At 31.3% G+C, this 20,792-nt stretch overlaps 1 protein-coding gene across 1 annotated transcript in view; it reads left to right on the forward strand.

Moving 5' to 3' along the window:
- The first annotated feature begins 273 nt into the window (after positions 1-273).
- The window catches only part of LOC129218169 (E3 ubiquitin-protein ligase MGRN1-like), a 100,806-nt gene continuing 80,287 nt past the window's right edge, over positions 274-20,792 (forward strand). The window contains exon 1 of the mRNA XM_054852383.1: positions 274-495. Coding sequence (XP_054708358.1) covers positions 408-495 — 88 coding nt within the window. The 5' untranslated portion in view covers positions 274-407. The remainder of the gene's footprint in view (positions 496-20,792) is intronic.

Consider the following 20,792-nt stretch of genomic DNA (forward strand, 5'->3'; position numbering starts at 1 on the left):
GTAACGCTTCCTAACAGAAATAACGTTCGCAAAGTTGCAGTCGATGCAAACAAGGTTGCAAAACTGCTGTGAAAATGTCAAGTTTCTCCTTTTTCTCCACGAATTCTGCAGCTCATAACTATAGTTGTTTATTAGTTAGTTAATTGGCAACGTTATTTTATGAGTATTCTTAAGAAAATGATTTGGCTGAAAGTTGTTTTCTTTCCGGTAGCAGAACACTTCCCACTATGAGAAAATCAATTTTTTTAGCACAATTTTAAATCCATATTCCTCCATTCTTTTAGTGACTATTATGTGGTACTGTATTAATTCTTCTTATTATTTTTATCGCTCCATATGTAGAGAAAAAATGCCCTTTTAAAGTGTACGCAGTATTTATTTGTCAATACCCAAACCACAACAGCAAAATGGGTCTGATATTTAGTCGAGAAAACGCACGAATTGAAGAACTCGATCCTGCTTCTAGCAATGCATATCGTTACCCTCCAAAGCAAGGTTTGTTGACATTTTTAATGCAATTCCTGTGTGTCTGATCCAAACAAAAATTTACTTTCAAATATTGTGAAATCAAATTACGTTTACTACTGAATGTCAATCCAGTTGTAAACAAATTAATATTCAAAACGTTTTGAAACAGATTGAGTTTTTCTTGTAGCGCTTTATATGTCACCAAATTATTTTAAAGAATTGTTTCTTTCTTTTTTTAATATGGTATGTCATATTGAATGGGAATAATTTGTCGATTGTAATCCCAGAGTCTGTTGGGGTAATTTGGGTAGTCGGGGGAATTCGGGTATAAGTTATATTTAATTGAACAAAATGAAAACTATTCATTTGGTACACTTACAAAAATTCACAGTTATAAACATCATCCTTACCTATGAGTACATGCTGAAGAAATACTGCCAGCACTCTTTTTGAAATTGATAAAAAATAAATTCAACTTTTCGGAGATGTCAATGCAATGCAAAAGAACTACTTCCAAATAGTGCTGCTAATTAACCTGTGACTCATTGTTTTTCAAGTTTAGGTATGTAGACATTACATATGTTTACATTAATTTGACATTGAATTGAAACATTTAACAAAGTTAGTTTTCATGTAATTAATAATTTTAAGACATGGGATAATTTGGGTATATATTACATTTTACTAATCAGAAGGACAAATAATGTTATTGGACTACAAACATCGTCATGTATGTGCATCCTCACTACCCAAGGTAATATGTGCTAAAAATGAATTGGAAGGTTGTTTAACACTAGAAAGACGGCGTTTTGCGTATACCTAGAAAGACTGGCAGCGGTCACTTTGACCGCCATACTAAAAAGATAGGAAATTCCTCCTTTCGGGATTTTTAACCAGAGAAAAGATTTGTTTCAACATGTCAGAGTTTAACTTAACAATTTAATCGTAATGTAGTCTGCAAATAAGTCTCAGATAGCCTTTTTTTAAATTTTATGTTTGATCAAGTGAAATACACATGCTTTACACAATTGGCATTGAGAAAGAGCAAATTTGTACAAAAATGAGGATATTTTCTTAGCATGTAATAACTAACAAGTACTATAATCAACCATGCATGTGTTTGGTTTAAAAAAAATATTTAAATATCGCAAGACACCGTACATTACTATCTTTTACAGTATTTCGAAATACTTATGTTATCAAGTCACATGTCGCCCAATCCAAAGTTGCGGGTGTGACATTTACACTAACTAAATTAGTCATCAGCAAAAATATTTTAGAGTATAGGTTTCAATTTTTATATTTTTCAATAAAGATTACTTGCAGGTACATTGATGCCAATTTGCAAGTTGATTGATATTTTATTTATTTTTTAAAAAATTAATTTCTACCCGTTGCGGGTGTGACATAAAAAGGACATGCATTTTCACCTTGCGATCAAAACATTAAAAACTCTGTGAATTATATCAACTGATCGAACTGGGTTTTTTTTTTATGTTAGACAGTAATACTTAACTAATTATTCTATACAAAAATTTAGATATTCACTCAATTAGTTTCACTGTAAAAAATATTCAAAGTTGCCGTTGCGGGTGTGACTTGTGTGGCCAATAAAATAACAACATACACAAATAGTTATCAATCAGACATTTTATGATTAGCACAGTAATAAATAAGAGAAATTGCAAATAACTAAGGAAATTTTTTTTACATAAATCTCATTTCCAATCTAGAATTGATGATTTCAGGGGGTGTTAGTTTTCTTATTACAATGTTCTGTTTCTCCCATGATATGTCGGACTGATTGGGCCAGATGTATACATGTTCTGAGGGGGGTTTTTTTCCCAAGTATTCTACTTGTACGTCTTCTCCATCTATTTGCTTGATTTGACCAATTTTTTTTTTTTTTTTTTGAGGTAGAAAACAAAACTAATTCTACAAAATCTCCAATAGCATTTATATTACCAAGGGAGATCGTTTCCGACTGAGGCAGCAATGAAACTGTTTTCAGTGCACTTTCTGCAGTTAGTGCCTGCCACTTGAATTGTACCCGTATCGATCGGTACAACATGGTGTACCGATTGTAAGTTTGGTATAGCTTTGTACAAGGCAGCAGCGTGCGTGAAGCATTTTTGCAACATCTTTTGTGATATCGCTCTCCGCAGAATAAAGTACTCTGATTTTTTTAAGAGCCTTTTCTGCTCAAATGGCAAAATCCGATGCAGAATTGACTGTTGCTCTACACTGTAGAACGGCAAGTGACACCTTTTTTTTTTTTTGTTACCGCACCAACACCATCCACAGCTCCTTATCTATGAGTCCTTGCAAAGTATGACCATGCAATTTTAATGTTGTAGTCTTTATGGTTGTATGACATTAACAGAAGATTGTACCCGTCTATGGATTGCATTACCAAAGGTTTGAGCTCTTCAAAAAATTGCCATCGACTTCGTTTCTACAGCTGGAGATGGTGTGGCCCCTTTTCTCAAAGATTTCTTTCTCTCTCTACACTTTCTCTGCCTCTCATTCTGGTTTTGCCTCTACATTTTCTTTTTTTTCATGGCCACAGATGTAATTTTTTAAAGTAGTTTCTTCGTAATTTCTATTCTTGCTTTGTTTCTTTCCCTTTCTTTTAGAAAATATTCCGAGTATTTAGCCGAGTTTTCTTTCATCTTTTTACGATGATTTCGGAATCTTTCAGTGCTGTTCATTCTTCTGCAAAAAAAAAAAAAAGTGTAAAGTGAATAAATATAGCACTACAAGTCCCAGAATACATTGTTGAACATGTTGTTTTTTTTTTTTTGAAGTTCTTTGAATTTTTTAACCCCAAATGAAATTAAAAACATTAAGTTTTGATTCATTTAAAACTTTAACTGACAGAATTTTATACAAAGTTTTTTTTAATAAATATTTTAATAAAAGTTTCATTACTATTTTTATTATTTCTTTATATTTATTTTGAATTTGAAGTAAAAAATAATCTATCCCTAATATTACATTATTTGTTTTAAAAAGTAAAGGGGGAAAAAGTCAAATGTTGAAAGCAAAATTATACATTTTTATACATATTAAAAAAGATAAAATATTGTTTTGGTTTTTTAAAGTTTTATTTAAAAAAACAAAAACAAATCTTACCTTATTGAATAGTTGCCTTAATTATAAATCAAGAAATACAAAAATGTTTCTTAGGAGAACCAATAATATAGAATACCAAACTAAATAAATCAACTGCACATGCTCTAAAGATACTAATTTTGAATTAACTGGGGGTCTAGACAAATAAGTCAAAGGCCAAAGGTTAGGCCAAAGGTTAAAACATTAGTGCTGTCATCTACATGCATTCCAGAATTACATTTGTGTTTAATTTAAAAAGATGTTGCGGGTGTGACTTTAACTAAATGTCACACCCGCAACAGGAACACGTCACACCCGCAACGCTTAATAACTCCAATTAAAACATTAATTAATTTTTTTTCTGTTTGTTATTCAAAGTACTTTAGTAAACTATTTTAGAATACAAAGTTTCAAAACTTTTAGGCAAATAAATTTTTCTGTGGAAATATAAATGCATTTTTTTGTTGCGGGTGTGACACAATAATTAAGAATAATTAAATATGCTTACCTTTTGTAGTGAAGATTAGTAGACATTTCTCTTCAGGAAAAAACTGTTGCTAATGAATGTCAGATTATGTGTGAAACTTTATAGATTTCTAGAATTATTTGTTCAGCTGTAATAGACCATGCAACATAAGCAGTTTTGGTGCAGTCTAGTTCGTACTGATATAGTTCCACTTTAGTAATTAAAATAAGAATGTTAATGACATAAATGAAATTTTTTTTCAATAAAATATGAAATAGTATACTTTTAACAGTGCGTATGCAAAATTTCAAATATATTGAATGAAATTTGAATTTTCATCCTCATGTCCACTTTTTTTTGGATTGGGCGATGTATATTAGTCATTAACAGTTTTTTTTTTTTTTGGCAATCAGAAGAAGTGCTCGTAGATTTATTTCCGCATAGTCAATTTCACACTATGTTAATCTTTTTCCTGAGGTAGATATTTATTTATGTGCAGCAAAATTGATTAGTGAGGTGACTTGGAGGAAATTGGAGAAATAGGAGTTCTGTTTTTGAAATTTCCCCCTTTTTTTTCGGCTTCAGATCCTTTTCCCTTTTTCTTTCACTGAGTTTTATATTTTGAGCATCAGTTTTTATTAGCGAGGTTTTTTCTGATTCTAACTTAGAAGAACAATCCTTTTCTGAAAATCTTGGCTCCGAAAAATATTGGCAATAATCTCATGAAAGCAAACTATTCTCACCGCTAGAAATATAATTCTCTTCAGATAAGTCAGACTTCATTTGAACATAATCTGTTTTAGATAAATCTGCAACAGTTTCAGGTATTAATGTTCCTATAAGTTTTGCTTGTCAACGGTTCTTCTCGGCATCATGAAGATAATTATGTGACTGAGCACTTCATTATCATCGAAGAAAATAAACGTCAATGCTTCAAGCAAAGCACATGTTTTGGTGCACAAAAGAATTCCAGCAAACATTTTTGGAATTTACCTGTTTATATTTACTCTTTTTAGACCCAAAGTAATTTCACGTGTCCAGTCACATGCTTTTCAAATTCACCTTTCTCAACTTTGCCCATTGTGCAGATAGCAGAAAACTGAAACCATGCAACCAACAGGTGTTTCGCATTTTTCTAACAGTTCAAAGAATTAAACCTGACCAGCAGGTACTACTCAAGCTCAAAAGAAGATTACTCACCCTGACAACTAACAATGGTCCATAGTACACATAACTGATAAGAGAAAAAAAAAGAAAACGGATGCATAAAGAAAGGTTCACTTAGCGGTCAAAATGACCGTAGTCCGTTTTTCTAGGTATAAACATTTATAGTGACTATAATAATAATCCTAAAGAGAAAAAAAATACTGTTGTATGATCTTAATAAATAGTTAGGAAAAGTCAATGAAGAAAAAGGAGTTTGAAAATTAAACGCAGCGAATATGAGCATTTGAAAATCGTTTGCGGTCAAAATGACCGCTTCCGTCTTTCTAGTGTTAAATGTAACAAAAAACTATTTCCTGTCCATTAACAGCTTGTCATATTGTGCTATTTTCAGTCTAAAATCCATCTTAATACTTTAAAAAATTAATTTTCATACCATCCTATTATTTATGTTGAACCTACATTCAACTTAAGTTTGAAAACAATGAGATCGTTATTAAAGCCATGCTTTACTCTTTAACTGTTACTATACCCAAATTCCTCCATCCATGGGGTAGTTTGGGTATAGTGAAATTTATGTTTGCCATTTACATGCAAATGGATCTATTAACATGTAGTTTGTAGAAAACTATTCTGGAAAATCATAATGCTAAGCTGAAACAAGAAAAAGAAAAAAATATGTATAGATAAATTTATTACAGGACTGGACAAAATGGTCATTTTCATACCCAAATTACTCCGACAGACCCCATACCTAAATCTTTTTTTAAAAAGAATTCTTTCTCTGTGTTAAATTTTAATTATTACAATTTCCTAGAGAACTAGTTCTCCTTGGTAGATCAATAAAACTTTTTATAATTTTAAATGAATTACTCGTTTGATAATTTTTAAGTTTTTTTAATTATCTAATGCTGAAAGCATGTCATAAAAATATTTTGATCCCTTGACAAGGGGAAAAAAAATCTGCCTTGATTATAATTTTTAATTTTTTTGAGAATGATGATTTAATTTATTTTGAAATTATGTAAATCTAATAGTAAGATAAGTAAATATTTTTAATTTAAAACTGCATTTTTCTGGTTTACCAAGTCTTTGATGGTTCAATTGTTTGGACCAAGGTATTATAAGTTACATTTGGAAGCTATTCTCTCCTTCATATATTGTATGATACCAAGGACGTACCAAAAATGTCCTTATTTGGCGTACCTTGTCAATTTGGAACATTTTCAGACATAATTGTAATATTGCAATTTTTTGAATGACTGAATTGTCCCTTTTCATTAGATGCATTAATTATGCGAATACCCATATTTTATCATTCAGCAAAATTTGGAATTTCATTTGGCAATTTGAAAATTTCACCCCTCCCAAAAATTTAAGTCTGCGATATCCCTGTATGAAACTAACATTTTAAATGTTTTTTTTTTTTCAGTTTCTTTTCAAATTTTGCATATGCGTACAATAAACACCTGATTATCTAGTCTTTCAAAATTTTAATTTTTTTTTTCATGGAGAAGGCTGATGATTTACTGAATGTAGATAAATACACCCTCTTTTACTTAACAAGTAAAAAATCTATTTTTCAAAATTCCTATTTCTTTTTTCAACCTGATTTTTAAATCTACACTATTTACAGCTTTAGATCTATGCTACTTACTACTGCTTACTTTTCTTATTGCTTACTACTTCTTTCTGATTTTTAGATCCACACAACTAGATGCAACTTTATTTTTAGATACACACAACTAGATGCAACTTTATTTTTAGATACACACTATTTATTTCTTTGGATATATTTACTGAGTTTTAGATGCGTATTACTTATGTACATAAACAAGTGACTGTGCCAGAATTGTTAAAAAAAGTTCCCCACCCCTAAGAAGGCACCATATAGATAGCTCAATTTTTACCACAGTTTAAAAATGTCAAAAAAATGACATTTTGATATGTATTGGATATTTTGATGTTTTCAATAAGCACAAACTAAAGTCTTCAAAATAGTAAATGCATCCTCCAATCACTCTTTATTTTCTTATATTATAATTACAATACGTAGACTTATACATAATGAAAGAAACCTTTATTTTATCTAAAATTTCATTTTACATTTCTAGAAATTTTATTGGAGTTAATTTAACATTAGTTGTTTCACTCATTTTTCTTCTGTTAGCTACATTTACACAGTTATATGATTCAGAAATAAAAAATATACATTCGTCGGTGCAAAGTCATACAGCATTTTCTTTTTCTCTGACCAATGTTCAATATTTAATTAGGCACTTTTAATGTGAATTAAAACTGTTACATTACTTATAATTTTATGAATGTAAAATAAAAAAGGAATATTATATTAGTTTGTTATATTAATGATGCAATAATACATCATTACTATAACAAAATATAGTACATAACTATGTAAAAATATAGCACATAACGTTTGGTTATTTTAAATAATAAATGAACAATATTACTATGATTGATATAATTTTTACATTGATAATACCGTAGTTGAAAAACTAAATATCGAAAATACCAAAATAATCATGATATTTTCAAAATAAATATTGAATATATATTGTGATATATATCATGATCTATATTTGCAAACTCTGATTTTCTCTAACTTTAAAAAAAAGTTGAAAATTGTGAAATTTTTTTTCCTTTAATGGCAGTAGTACTATGATCCACTTCCCGTGAAAATTTGAAGCGATTGGCAGGAAGTTTTCCCCGACTTATCTCAATCATGTCGTTTTGGAATTTCAGAGTAATTTATCTAATGGATCTGTTTTGGGGATGCAAGGAATAGTAATTTGGCCGAATACCGAATATTCCGCCCCAGTCAAGGCCGAAAATTCGGCTATTCGGCTGCCGAACAGTTAACTTGTTTTTGTTTAAAAACAAAGCACCGGTTGCATTTAAAACACATTTCTGTGCATTAAACAGCTTAAAATACTATATCACAATATTAAAAAAATGCTTCGGAGCAAATTATTTTTTGAAAGCATTAGCATTAACTTTAAAAATATTCGATGGAATAAAACTAAGAAAAGGGGGGGGGGGGATTTTTTGGAACACTTTCTAACGATAAGAGCTTTATTTCTTAGCTTTTGATACATCAATATCTTTCTACTAGAAGCATCATTTCACTATGCTTCTCAAATAAGGGAGGGGGGAACTAAAGAAACCTGAATTGTTGTAAAGTTTTCCGCTATCTGATGCTCATTTCTTATCATTAATATATTTTTTTGACTTCTAATTAGAACTATTTAAGTTATTGATTAATCCTATTCACCTTATCTAAAACTATTTAATTTTCTTTTAAACTGGCAATCTAAAAAACATAAGAATCTATTCAGATAATTCAGTTTATCTCCCTTTCAAAAGAACTTCCTTTTTCAACATTCATCTTTTACTTTCAAAATCTGTTCTTTTGACACCCAACCAACACTTGTTCTGTATCCTTTTCCCTTTAACCCATTTCAACTAATGGATTGGTTCTAACTGATATGAGTTATAAATAGCAAGAAGCAGTAGCTCTGTGCTGATCCAGGTTTTGGTTTAATCTGGTATCACATTTTTTTTTACTTTACAATACCTGTTCTTTCAACACCCTCAACAGTTGTTCTGTCAACCCCTGTACCCTAACCCCTTTCAAAAGAGTGGACTAGTTCTAACTGATAAGCGTCAGTAATATTAGTTGCTCTATGCTGGTATTTTATTCTGTTCTGAGTTCAAAGAAAGCAAAATTGATTTTTCTGTCAATAAAATAAGTATAGTTTGGAGTATTTTTGAACCCATACCAAATGATTACACAAAAGCAAGATGTAAATTATGCAAAAATATTCTGTGAAGAGGAGGAGTTAGGAAAAAAGCAACTACAAGCTCACTGATTAACAATTTGGCTAAAAAACATCCATAAGAGTATTGTGAAAAAAGTAAAATCAAGACTTGTGATGCAGTTACAGAAGTAAATACACCAGCGACACCCAGTACAAGTCAAGGTGTAAAAAGGAAGCAAGAAACATAAGATTAACTTATTGAGAAGAAAAAAAATTGGGACATTAATGACAACTGATCAGTAGAACTGCATACTTCAATTGCGGAAATGATAGCATGCGACAATCAACCATTTAGTTTTGTCGAAGTTGCAGGCTTTATTAATTTAATGAAAAAAGCTCAGCCACAGTATAAAATTCCCAGCCGGGAATAGTTCAAAGAGAAAGTTATTCCTTCTCTTTATGAAGATTGCAAAACAAAAGTCACAACATTAATATCAGATGCAGAATTCATGACACTAACATCGGATATTTGGACTAGTTCTGTCAACAATCAAAGTTTTATGAGCTTTACTGCCCACTGGATATCAAAGGATTTTATTTATCATCACACTGCACTGGAAGCTAAGCATTTTCCGGGAAGCCGTACTGGTGAAGTCATCTGTATGAGTGTTCAAAACAGTGGTTGACGACTGGATTCTGAATGACAAAATATGCGATGAAGAATCAAATATCATGAAAGGAGTACGTATTTCAAATTTGAAAAGTGAATCCTGCTTTCTACACTCCTTGCATTTGACTGTATGCGATGGTTTAACATCACAAAGATCAATAAGCAATTTAATTGCTCAAGGAAAAAAGATAGTTACACATTTCAGTCATTGAAACATTCAAGCAAATGAGTTGAAAGATCCTGAAAAACAACTAAATACAAAGCATGCCTACTCGATAGAATAGCACATATTACATGTTGGAAAGATTACTAGAACAAAAAAAACGCAGTTTCTCTATATGCTTCTAAATTTGGGGATAAACAATTTAAGTTCAAATGAGTGGTCAATTTTGGAAAAGGTGCTCCATCTTCTGAAACCATTTGTAGAAATAACGAAGCACATTTCACAATCAAAATCATTCATTTCTGAAGTCATCCCAATACTTACAACATTAAAATTATATTTGGATAAATCAAGTGACGTTTCTGGAGTTAGTACAATCAGAGCCGGCCTTAAGCCGATTAGAGCAAAAGAGCCCAATAGGGCTCTTTTTCCCCTCACAAAAATAAATACAAAAATAAAGGAAATAAAAAGTTCAATATGCTTAACTGATATTTAATCTGGGGGTATGGAACTGCTTTCAGTGCGATTAAGGATGTAGGGAAGTTTCCTGGGGCAGGCTTCCTGTTAGCGAATACATGTCCAAAACTACTAGTTTCAAATAAATTTCCTGAAGAAAAAAAACATATAGCCAGTTCAACATTTTTAATCCACATCTAAGGCCGTACCCGCTGTACCCTGTAACTTTCGCTCACGAGAAAGTAGGTAGTGGGGAACCAAAGTACAAATTTTTAATGATTATCAGCAGTTAATACGGTCCACAATAACGTAAGGGTCAAGGGCCTTTTCCAAGAATCTTACTAAGCAAATTAGCTGATATTGGAATAGGAGGGAAAACTTTCATTTGCGTAAAAAACTGGCTGACCAGAAAGAAACAAAGTGCAGTTGTAAGGGGAAATTATTCTAATTGGAGTGAGGTTTTAAGCGGGGTTCCTCAAGGATCTGTGTTAGGGCCTGTTTTGTTCATTGTTTTTATGAACGATATTTATAAAAATATTTCTGGGAACATGAATTGTTTTGCTGATGATGTTAAAGTTATGGGGAGTGTAGAAAATGAAGAACAAGCAAATCAGCTGCAAGAGGATCTAGATCATATTACAGAGTGGGCTGATAAATGGGGTATGACTGTTAATGTCGTAAATGTCAAGTGCTACATTTAGGGCATGGAAATAAGTGTACAAATTATTATTTGCAAGGTTCAGTCATTAGTCAGGCAGAAAAAGTTACTGATCTGGGCATCTTAATAAGTCAGGATTTAAAGTTCAGCCAACAGTGTAGCATAGCTAGTAACAAAGCTAATAAGATGCTTGGGTTTATCAATAGATCTATTTCAAACAAATCTAAAGAAATTCTTCTTCCCTTATATAGAAGTTTGGTAAGACCTCATTTGGAGTATGCTGCTCAATTTTGGTCTCTTTATCTTAAGAAAGATATTAATGTATTGGAAAGGGTTCAAAGGCGGGCTACAAGGCTAATAAATGAACTTTCGCATTTAGACTATGATTCCAGGCTTAGAAGGTAAAAATGTAGTCTTGAGCAAAGAAGAGACCGAGGAGACATGATTCAGTTGTTTAAATTTATTAAAATGAAAGATGTTACGGGGCTGAAATTTAGCACTGAAAACGGGACACGGGGTCATTGTTTTAAGCTATTTAAATCTCGGCTAACATGGATATTAGGAAAAATTATTATAGCAGGGTAGTGGAACCTTGGAACAGCTTACCAGAAGAAGTGGTAATGAGCACGGGAGTAGATAGTTTTAAGAGGACCATTGATCTTCACTGGGGATTGTAAATTGACTAGGACCAGTCTAGCTGGGCCCAGAGCCTGTTGCTAGTCATCACTTTTGTATTTGTATTACATGGGAATTGCGGGGGGAAAAATGCCAAAAATTATTTTTTTCAAGTTTTAATTCATTTTTTTCATTTTTCAAAGTAGTAATGTAACATTTATATTTATCATTTTAACCACTTTTCTAGTTGTTGTGTCCTTTCTAGGACTCGACCGATGCATCGGCGCCGATGATTCAACAATTTAGCCATCAGCATCGGCGGCCGATGCTAAATTGCACGAAACATCGGCCCATCGGCCTTAAAAACATCGAAAAGCCAATGGAATTGGCCGATGTTTTTGAGAAAAAAAAAACCTTTGATGTTTTACTTTTTAATACAAAGTAAAGGTTTTTTTCATATAAAATTGTTTACTAAATTTCAGCATGAATTTCTATTTTAGTTACCCATGAAAGAGTTTTTAATACCGCATTCAGGTACCAAACAAGTTAGTTATTGCGTTTCTTGTAGCTGGATGTACGTGTGTATCTCTCATTAGTCATAACTCAAAAATGGTAAACTGTAGAAGGATAAATTTTTGCATGTGGGGTATGCGTACGTTCCAGTTTTGCACTTCCCTTTTTGTTTTCGATTGTGTGTTCTGAATAGCCTGTTTACTCATTTTTTGTGGCTACTAATTACTTATTTCAATGTAAAACTAATATAGCGTCTCAGACTGACGATCATTTGGTGATATATGCCGATTTGGAGACCATGGAAACAAATATGAGATGGCAAAACCGGATTTTGTGTCATTTTGTTAGATTCCCGTTGGGCCGTTTAATTGTTCGATATTTGTAATATAAATCACAGTAATGCAGTCTTTTCTGTATCGCTTCGGCGGAGTTACAAGTTTGGGGCCCGTCGAAATACATTTTGGGGCCCTATTTCTCTATAACGGAAGTTGTAAAACATTTGTCATAAGCATTTTTGTAACTCCTACGGTGCCCCAATGGTTATGGGGCCTCTCGCGCAATTGCAACATTTGCTATATTTTAAATCTGCCATGCACGTCAAAACAAACTCTGGTGCAAGTTTTGAAAGGATTTTTCTGCTCAATGTTTATGATTATTTTGAACTATTTTTTACGACTATTTTTTGAATTTCAGAGAACACTTGCGTGCCCCCCCTCCCACTCCCTCAATTTCTGAAATTAAACTCTAGTTGTACTTCTGAGTTGTTTAAAACTAACACCATTCATAAAATTAGATTTTTTTTTTCAAACTTTATCTATTGTTTAGGAAGAATTTAGGGCATTAATGTAAGAAATTGATTAAAGACGTTTTGAATGGTGACGTAATTCGGAAACCGAAGGGACTTTTGAATTTTTTCTTCGTTCGTGCTGAAATAGATTCAGAAACTCTTCGGAGGCGTTGGTTTTAGCGGTTCTGTACTAAAAAAATTAGGCCGAGGTTGGAGCCGAAGTGTGAGTTACTGCAAAATCGTAGGATGACCCCCCCCCCATTTCGTAATGCGCCATCTTTTTTGCATCATTAATTGCGATCGATTTTTTTTTTCTATTGTAAGTAACTATTTTTATGTATTTATATAAAATCAATGGAATAACCTATTTTCGTTTTTTATAGAAACATTTCAAAGATTTTCTATTATGCAATTTTTTAAATTTCAGAAAATTGTTAAATTAAACAATTTAATTTGAACTTGTTTGTAAAGCTTCATAAAAGATTAAACAATCAAATTGTTCAACATTATGTGTGCAAACATCAGATGAAGTAGTATATGTATTCAGTTATTAACTTGGTGTAAATATTAAGTTTATTGTAGCTGCGTTTTAGGAACCTCGCTCTTATTTTTTTTTTCAGCAAACTTTGTCACTGTTTTAGTTTTTTGAAAAATGCAAAATCTTCTATTCATAAATTTTAAATAGTATAAAAATATTCCTATTATGATTTAATATTGTAATTTCTCTGTTACCTTTTTTGTTTAATTTGATGACTAATATATGTGTATGTGCAATCTTTCCACTTTAATTGCGTAATTTGTTGACGGTTTCATAATTTTATTCTTATTTATTTTATTTTTTTGAATGATTAAACAACATAATTTAATGTTTTTAAACTATGTTTAGTGTACCTAAATCCATACATCATTACAATATTACTAAAAACCTTAGCTATATGTTCAATTTAAAAAAAAATCAATTGGTTATTAAACAGTCTCTTTGTTTTTCTTCTTTTTCTTTCTTTCTTTTTTTTTTTTTTTTTGGCTGTTGTTCTTTCTCTTTCATCATACAGCAGTCAAAAAAGGAGAATCATAACTACATACTGATTGTACGTAGTACGATTCAAAAGTTCGGGGACAAGTTGTATAAAACCTTACCTAGAATAGTTCACATTGCCGAAGCACATCCGCTTTCAAAAGGTTACCTTGAGGGACTATATACTTCTGCCAGTGTTCATATAACTTTTGGAAACACTCTTGGAAGCCATGTTTCGCTACCTTCTATAATGCAGCTTTATCTTCTCCTGACGGAAGAAAGCGGCGTCCATGCAAATTTTTTTTTTGCTGCAAACAGGTAAAAGTCGCACGAAGCTAAGTCCGACGAAACGTTATGTTATTTGCTTGTCATATCAGAGTATTGACCAATTGAACCGTGCATCCTCAACATGAAAGTTGCCTTCTTCCCCACGATGAAGTTCCAGCAGCAGCGCAAGAGGCCTTACAGTATGTTGCGAAAATGTCTCCCAGGAGTGCTTCGAAAAGCTATACGAATGTTCTCAGAAGTGCGTTGTCGTTCAAGGTGACTATTTTGTGGATAGATGTGCTTCGGTAATGTGAACTATTCAGGGTAAGGTTTTATACAACTTGTCCTCGAACTTTTAGATCATACTCAGGGTTCGTACGCCCTTGAAAAACCTTGAAAAGTGCTTGAAAAAAAAAGTTCATTTTCAAGTGCTTGAAAACCTTGAAAAAGTTTTAAAACCTTGAAAAAGTTTCTTAGTGCTTAAATTCTCTCAAAAATCAACCAATTGTGTTTAAAAGTTTTAAAAAAGTATTTCACCAATGCAATTTTCTGAACATGTGTTCAGTATACGCGCGGTTCAGTGTACATCGCGAAAAATTGCTTCCGTGTTTGGGATTTTAAACCTTTTGCATCTTGTAAATATTTTGATGTTTTTTACAACCAAAAGATATTTTGACATGTGGTACCTTAGAATAGTTTATTTTTTGTTTAATTTCATTAATTAACAAAGAAATTAATTTGGAAACCATGACAACATTGAACTTACTCGGGTTTCGCGGAAAATTGCTCTTGTGTTTGAAATTTCAATCTTTTTGCATCCTGCAAATATTTAAATATTTTGGCTAATCAAATGTTATTTTCGCATATGCTACCTTAGATTACTATATTTTTTGTTTCATTTTAATAAAAAACAAATAAATTTATTTCATGGGAAACATGCCACGTCGAACGAACTCAGACTTCGCGAAAAATTGCTTCTCGTGTTTGAAATTTCAATCTTTTTGCATCTTCCAAATATTTAAATATATTCACTAATCGGATATTATTTTCATATTTGCTACCTTAGATTAGTATATTTTATGTTTAATTTTAGTAAAATATAAGTTTATTTTATGGGAAACATGACAACATTAAATTTAATTCGCGAAAATTTGCTTCCCTTGTTTGAGATTTCAATCCTTTTGCATTTTGTAAATATTTTTATATTTTTGGCAATTAGTAGTTATTTTGACACTGCTACATCAGATTAGCTTATTTTATTTTTTATTTTAATAACTAAAGAGTTAAAGAATTTATTACCTTGGTCTTGTTTAATTATTTGCTTATTTATTTTTGCAATTTTGAATTTGATTATCTTTACCTAATTTTTGGTCATAACAGATTTTTCGAAAAAAATTAAAATTTCAGCAGTTGAGCACCTAACAAATTAACTTAAAGTTTGTATTTTAAATATAAAGCTGATTTATATAAATTTATTAAGTTGAATTTTATTTATAAGTACATCATTTTTTTTATGTCTGCTAAAATAAATAAGGTGTATAACAGGGGTGGTTGTATTATGATTATTTACTTGAAATCCAGTAGTGTTCGTTTTTATGCTTTTACCTCCCTATATCTCCAATTTTCCCCTTTTCCTCAAATGTTCAAAATTACTACTTTATTAAGGTTGTGGGTACTTCGAGCAGCTTACTGAAAGAGGCTTTCATCAGCAAAGGGGTAGATAGCTAAAGGAGGGTCATTCATCTTCATTTGGATCTAATAAATTGACCAGGACCAGCCTAGCTAGTCCCAGTGCCTGTTGGTATTTCTGTGCAAAATATTTTGACTTAATAAACTATTTTATGAATTGTATGCATAGCAAAAGTTATTGTTGTACATATGTATATTCAAGTAATAGGGGTCTTAGTTTTAAAAATTATTCCCCCCCCCTCGCCCCATTTTGCTCTTTGAAACTTTCAGGTAATTTTTTATGAACTCGCAATCACAATTACACCTGAATATTATTGCCTTTCTAAATTTAAATTCTAATTTCAACAATAACCCATTTGTTCCCAAAATAAAACTACTTTTGTCATAACATATGTCAACTTCTTGTGAATCTTTTCAATTTCGAAATATGGCTCTATAAATCTGAACTTGCACATTTATTGTCTATTGCAAGTTAATCAAGGAAAGCTGAATAGGCTCAAGTTTGCATTCAGAGTATTTATCACTGTTTAAGCTGCTTTTGTATATTTTGAGGTGTAGAGACTGGACTGTGGACTTTCATAAACTTTTCTTACTTCCTAATTTTTAAATTTACTCGAGGACAGTTGAAATGTCTTATTGGCTGAACAGCTAATAATACATACATACAAATAATTGATTTGCATACTTATAAATGATTTGCAAACCTAATATTTTTAGAACTTAATAGTGCAAACTGAAATAACTTTCTGGGTAGTGTTTTTGTCCTAACCGCCCTTATATTGCAATAAACCACTCTATAGCTATTGTTAATAAATGTTGAAACCAGGGGGGGGGGGGGGCGGAGTGACTTCAAAAACTCCTCTCTGGCAATGCTATTGAACTTGGCTATTTTAGTTTCTTCCCATGAAAGTTAAAAGCACTTATGAAAGTTTTTTTTTTAAGTATTAATTTGCTGATTCTAGAAAATATACAAACCTCTAACTGCTGCAACCTTTGAAAAACCTCAAAATTAAACCTCTTGGTATCTGCTTCTCTTTATGACCAAACTTTTCAAACATTTTCAGAAAAACTTTCGACGCAGTAGATCTTTCATCAAAGTGTCTCTCGTTGTAAAAAAAGCAATTTTGTTTTCCTATACTTTTTTGTATTATTGCCTTATTTCTATGTGTTTGTAGTAAATGAAATCTGCATACAATATTTTTAGTACAAATTTCTGATATTGCCTTGAAAACAAAATTTTTTACCTTGAAAAGTACTTGAAAAGTGCTTGAATTTTTTTCTGCCTAAAGGGTATGAACCCTGATACTACGTACGTATGAGTTTTCAACTTACTATTTCATAACGTTTTTGAGTGACGCAAGTTTACGCGCACGAAGACATCACAAGAGAATTTGCGATAATTAACTGAGGAGGCGTTCAAAATGGATATTTCGGTCACCTATATGTTCTTAGGTACATATGCATGTGGGCAATTCCATGGTGTTGGACGTAAAAAATGAAGAAAAATTTCTCAGTTTTAGTTCCATTTACCAAAGATAAACTGTTCCAAAATGATTAAATTTATTTACAAGATACTTACTGCATCCCACTGAATAAAAAATCCTGTTAGTTTTTCAAAATATATCCCTAAAGTATAAATTAAAATTTTTTAAAGAGTTGGTGTCGAACGTAAACACACAAATAGTAAAATTGATGGTTCACTTGAAAATTATTAAAAGTCTGTGAATTGGCTTAGATTTTAATTTAAAAAACAGCTTAATTCTAAAGTATACTTATGATTGATGCTTATTTCACAGTTTTCAAATGACATTATAAAGAATTTAATTATTTAAAAAAATATTTTTTGCTTGGTGTCGGACGTAAATTGTTCATATTGGGCATAAACTATTGCTCTTAAGCGTAAATACATAACAATGATTACAGTTATAAATATGTAAATTATAGGTTACATATATGGAAACAAAATGTAGCAAGTAAATTCATAAGTAGGGTTGGTTGGGGGAAGTGGGACACTTGGGTAAGTGGGTCACCTCCAAAACTGAAATATGCATATGGTTTTTTATACTTTTTTATATTGATCATGTCATGGTTCATCACAGTGATTAGTTTTGCATATATTTGGGTTATGTGGATTTTTTTTTCTAGGTTAGAGAACTTAATCAAAAAAAAAAAAAAAAAATCTAAAAAATATTTTTTGGCAAGTTTAAGCAGCATTTTTGAAAGAAGTGTTTCCCGGTTAGAATTTATTTTTTTATGATCATTAAACATTCATGTACAGTTTAACTTAAAGTGCTTACTGCAATCAGAATTTTTGAATAAAATATTATTAAAAACTTTTAGAGGAGAGGCTCCACTTATCCCGTAAAATTTCGGTATAAGAGGTCCCACACTATGGGGTAAGTAGTTCCCCCATAACAGTGAGGATTTCAAAATCAAAAGCAACTCTGATGAAATATTTGTATTAGTGAAATACAAGACAACTATGATGACTTAGTAGGAATTGATAGTTCTGCTACAAAAGCTGGTGATTAGTTATTTGTGAAACTTACCTAACAGAAAACCATCAAGATTTATATGGGTTGAAAGTTGATAATGGTTCTTCCTTAGCAAACTTTACTTAGATGCAGTCGTTTAGTGTTTCCAATTCCTTTTTCCACTTATAGTTTTGGCGAATTTGCCAAAATTGATCTTAATCAACTGTATTATGTTCATTTAACACACCTTTTCTCAAAAGGGGTCCAACTTACCCCTATCAACCCTAAATATATATACAGTAAATTCTCTAAGTTGTTTTTTATGCATGTTTCATTTTAACTTTGAAATTAAAGGCAAAAAATGTAGAAACACAGTTGAAAACGTATGTCGTTTAAAAGAATGTAACAGTGTCGGACGTAAAAAAAATTTTACGTCCGACACCTAGATTGTAGAAAAAAATTATCACTTGTTACAAATTGAAAATAGATTACATCAATGAGATTGATAATCTTGCTTTGTACCCAAAAATACATGTATGTAGCTTTAAAATTATTGGCTCAGCATAATTAATTGCACATTTTGGTGTCGGACGTAAAACACTTAATGTACCCCAGAGGAATTCTTTTACATGTCAAAATGAATTATATTTTGACACATTTTTGCAACATCACCAGCACTACATTGGATCTTTAAATGGTTATTCATCTCAATTCATAATATTGGTATGTATATTTTGGAAAAAATAGAACTTCTTTGAGAGTCGCCAAATATGGTTTGAAAATACTCAAGATGTTGACCTTAGTTTAACCTCCTGTAACTTATTTATAACTGAAGTCATCAAATTTTAGACAGGCATTTCAAAATATACAACTCTTTACCTTTAAAATGATACCTTAGTTGTTTAGAAATTTTAATTTTGAAAATATGATCATCTGGTTGACCTTATCATGGAATTGCCCATGTACAGATGTGACGAAAAAACTTGTGAAGTTTGCATTGGGTGGTCATAAAATAGAAATTTAGGTCAAAATCTGATTTTTTTTGTGATTACAATTCCTTTTTCGTAAAAAGGAGGTAAAGTGAAATGAATCAATGATCCTTTAAATCCCTGACAATTTTATTAATTTATTTCTGTTTGATTTTTTTTTCCATTGGCTAACGGCATCGGCAATCGGCCATTTGGAGGAAAACAATTGGCCATCTTTGAACAATTGGCCAACAATCGGCATCGGCCCATCGTCCAAAAAATGCCTTCGGTCGAGCCCTAGTCCTTTCAATTATTTTTGAAGAAATCAATTTGCACTGAGATGGTGATCACTTCCAATAAAACATAATGCCAAGAAGGGCAGTTTTCTTTTTTTTGTTTCCTGCGAAAAAGTCCATTTTTGAGTGATAAAATATGTTAGAATTACTTGCACTCTAGAAGATTTTTATTTCTCTCTCTTCTTTTCTGATTAAAATAATGATGCGTTTTGAGGTTTTGTAAAGTTTGACTGTTCATTTCAATTTTATGACACTGAATATTTTAGTGCAATATTTTTTAATTTTTATTTTCTTTTGTTCTAAAACATCTAGAGAAAACTTCCACTTTTGCGATCATGAATTTTTTTATTTATCTGTGTCCTTGTTGTAGCAATTTGAAATTTAATTTTTCACATGATGTTTAACTGATTCAGTGTACTTCTCTGTTTTTGCATTGATATTTTCCCAGAATATGACTGCCAAACTTTCTGAACCCTTTGGTTAATTATATTTTAAAACTTGATAAGACTTATTTCCTTTATTTTGTAAATATCACATTCAAAATTGACCATTAATACACTTATTTTTGGTCCCTTGATTTAAATTTTTGTTTTATTTTGAAAATCATGATTTTGTGCCTCTATCCTCTATAAAACAAGCTTCTTTTTCCCCTTGTGAAGGCTTTATAAAAATGTTCATTATTCGGTTAACCCCTAACCCGGGAGAACGCGCGTCTCCTAAGCGAACGTTAGGACGCGCGGGGGTCATAGAATGACCCCAAATCAAAATTCATGCCTACGCAGTTGTAAACATTGTTTAATTTTTTTTTTAATCTCAAAACCACATTGCTTAATCCTGCTAGGCATTAAAACCTTCATTAAGACAAACATAAAATACATAAATTAACTTTTTGCGCGCAAATTTGTGTATCAACATGTTACGCATATTTTTTTACTTTCAGCTCATATAAATGTTGCAGATTATAACACAGTATATAAAATCACAAAATTAATCACAGCTAGTGTTCTAGAAGTGATGTTTTTAATATGTAAACTGAAAAATTTATAATAAAAATGTTTTTAAGTTTAATCTAAATGCTAAAGAAAATTATTCGTTTATTTTCATTTCTGTGAGAATGAAGATCTTTAAAATATTATTATTGTTGTAGAAAAATTCAAATACATTTCCACTGATAGAATGAGAAGGGCATGATAATCTAATTGAAGAAGTGCCCCTTTCATTCTGCTTTTC

Source organism: Uloborus diversus, chromosome 3 (genome assembly GCF_026930045.1).
Source record: "Uloborus diversus isolate 005 chromosome 3, Udiv.v.3.1, whole genome shotgun sequence".
Classification (NCBI taxonomy): Eukaryota; Metazoa; Arthropoda; class Arachnida; order Araneae; family Uloboridae; genus Uloborus; species Uloborus diversus.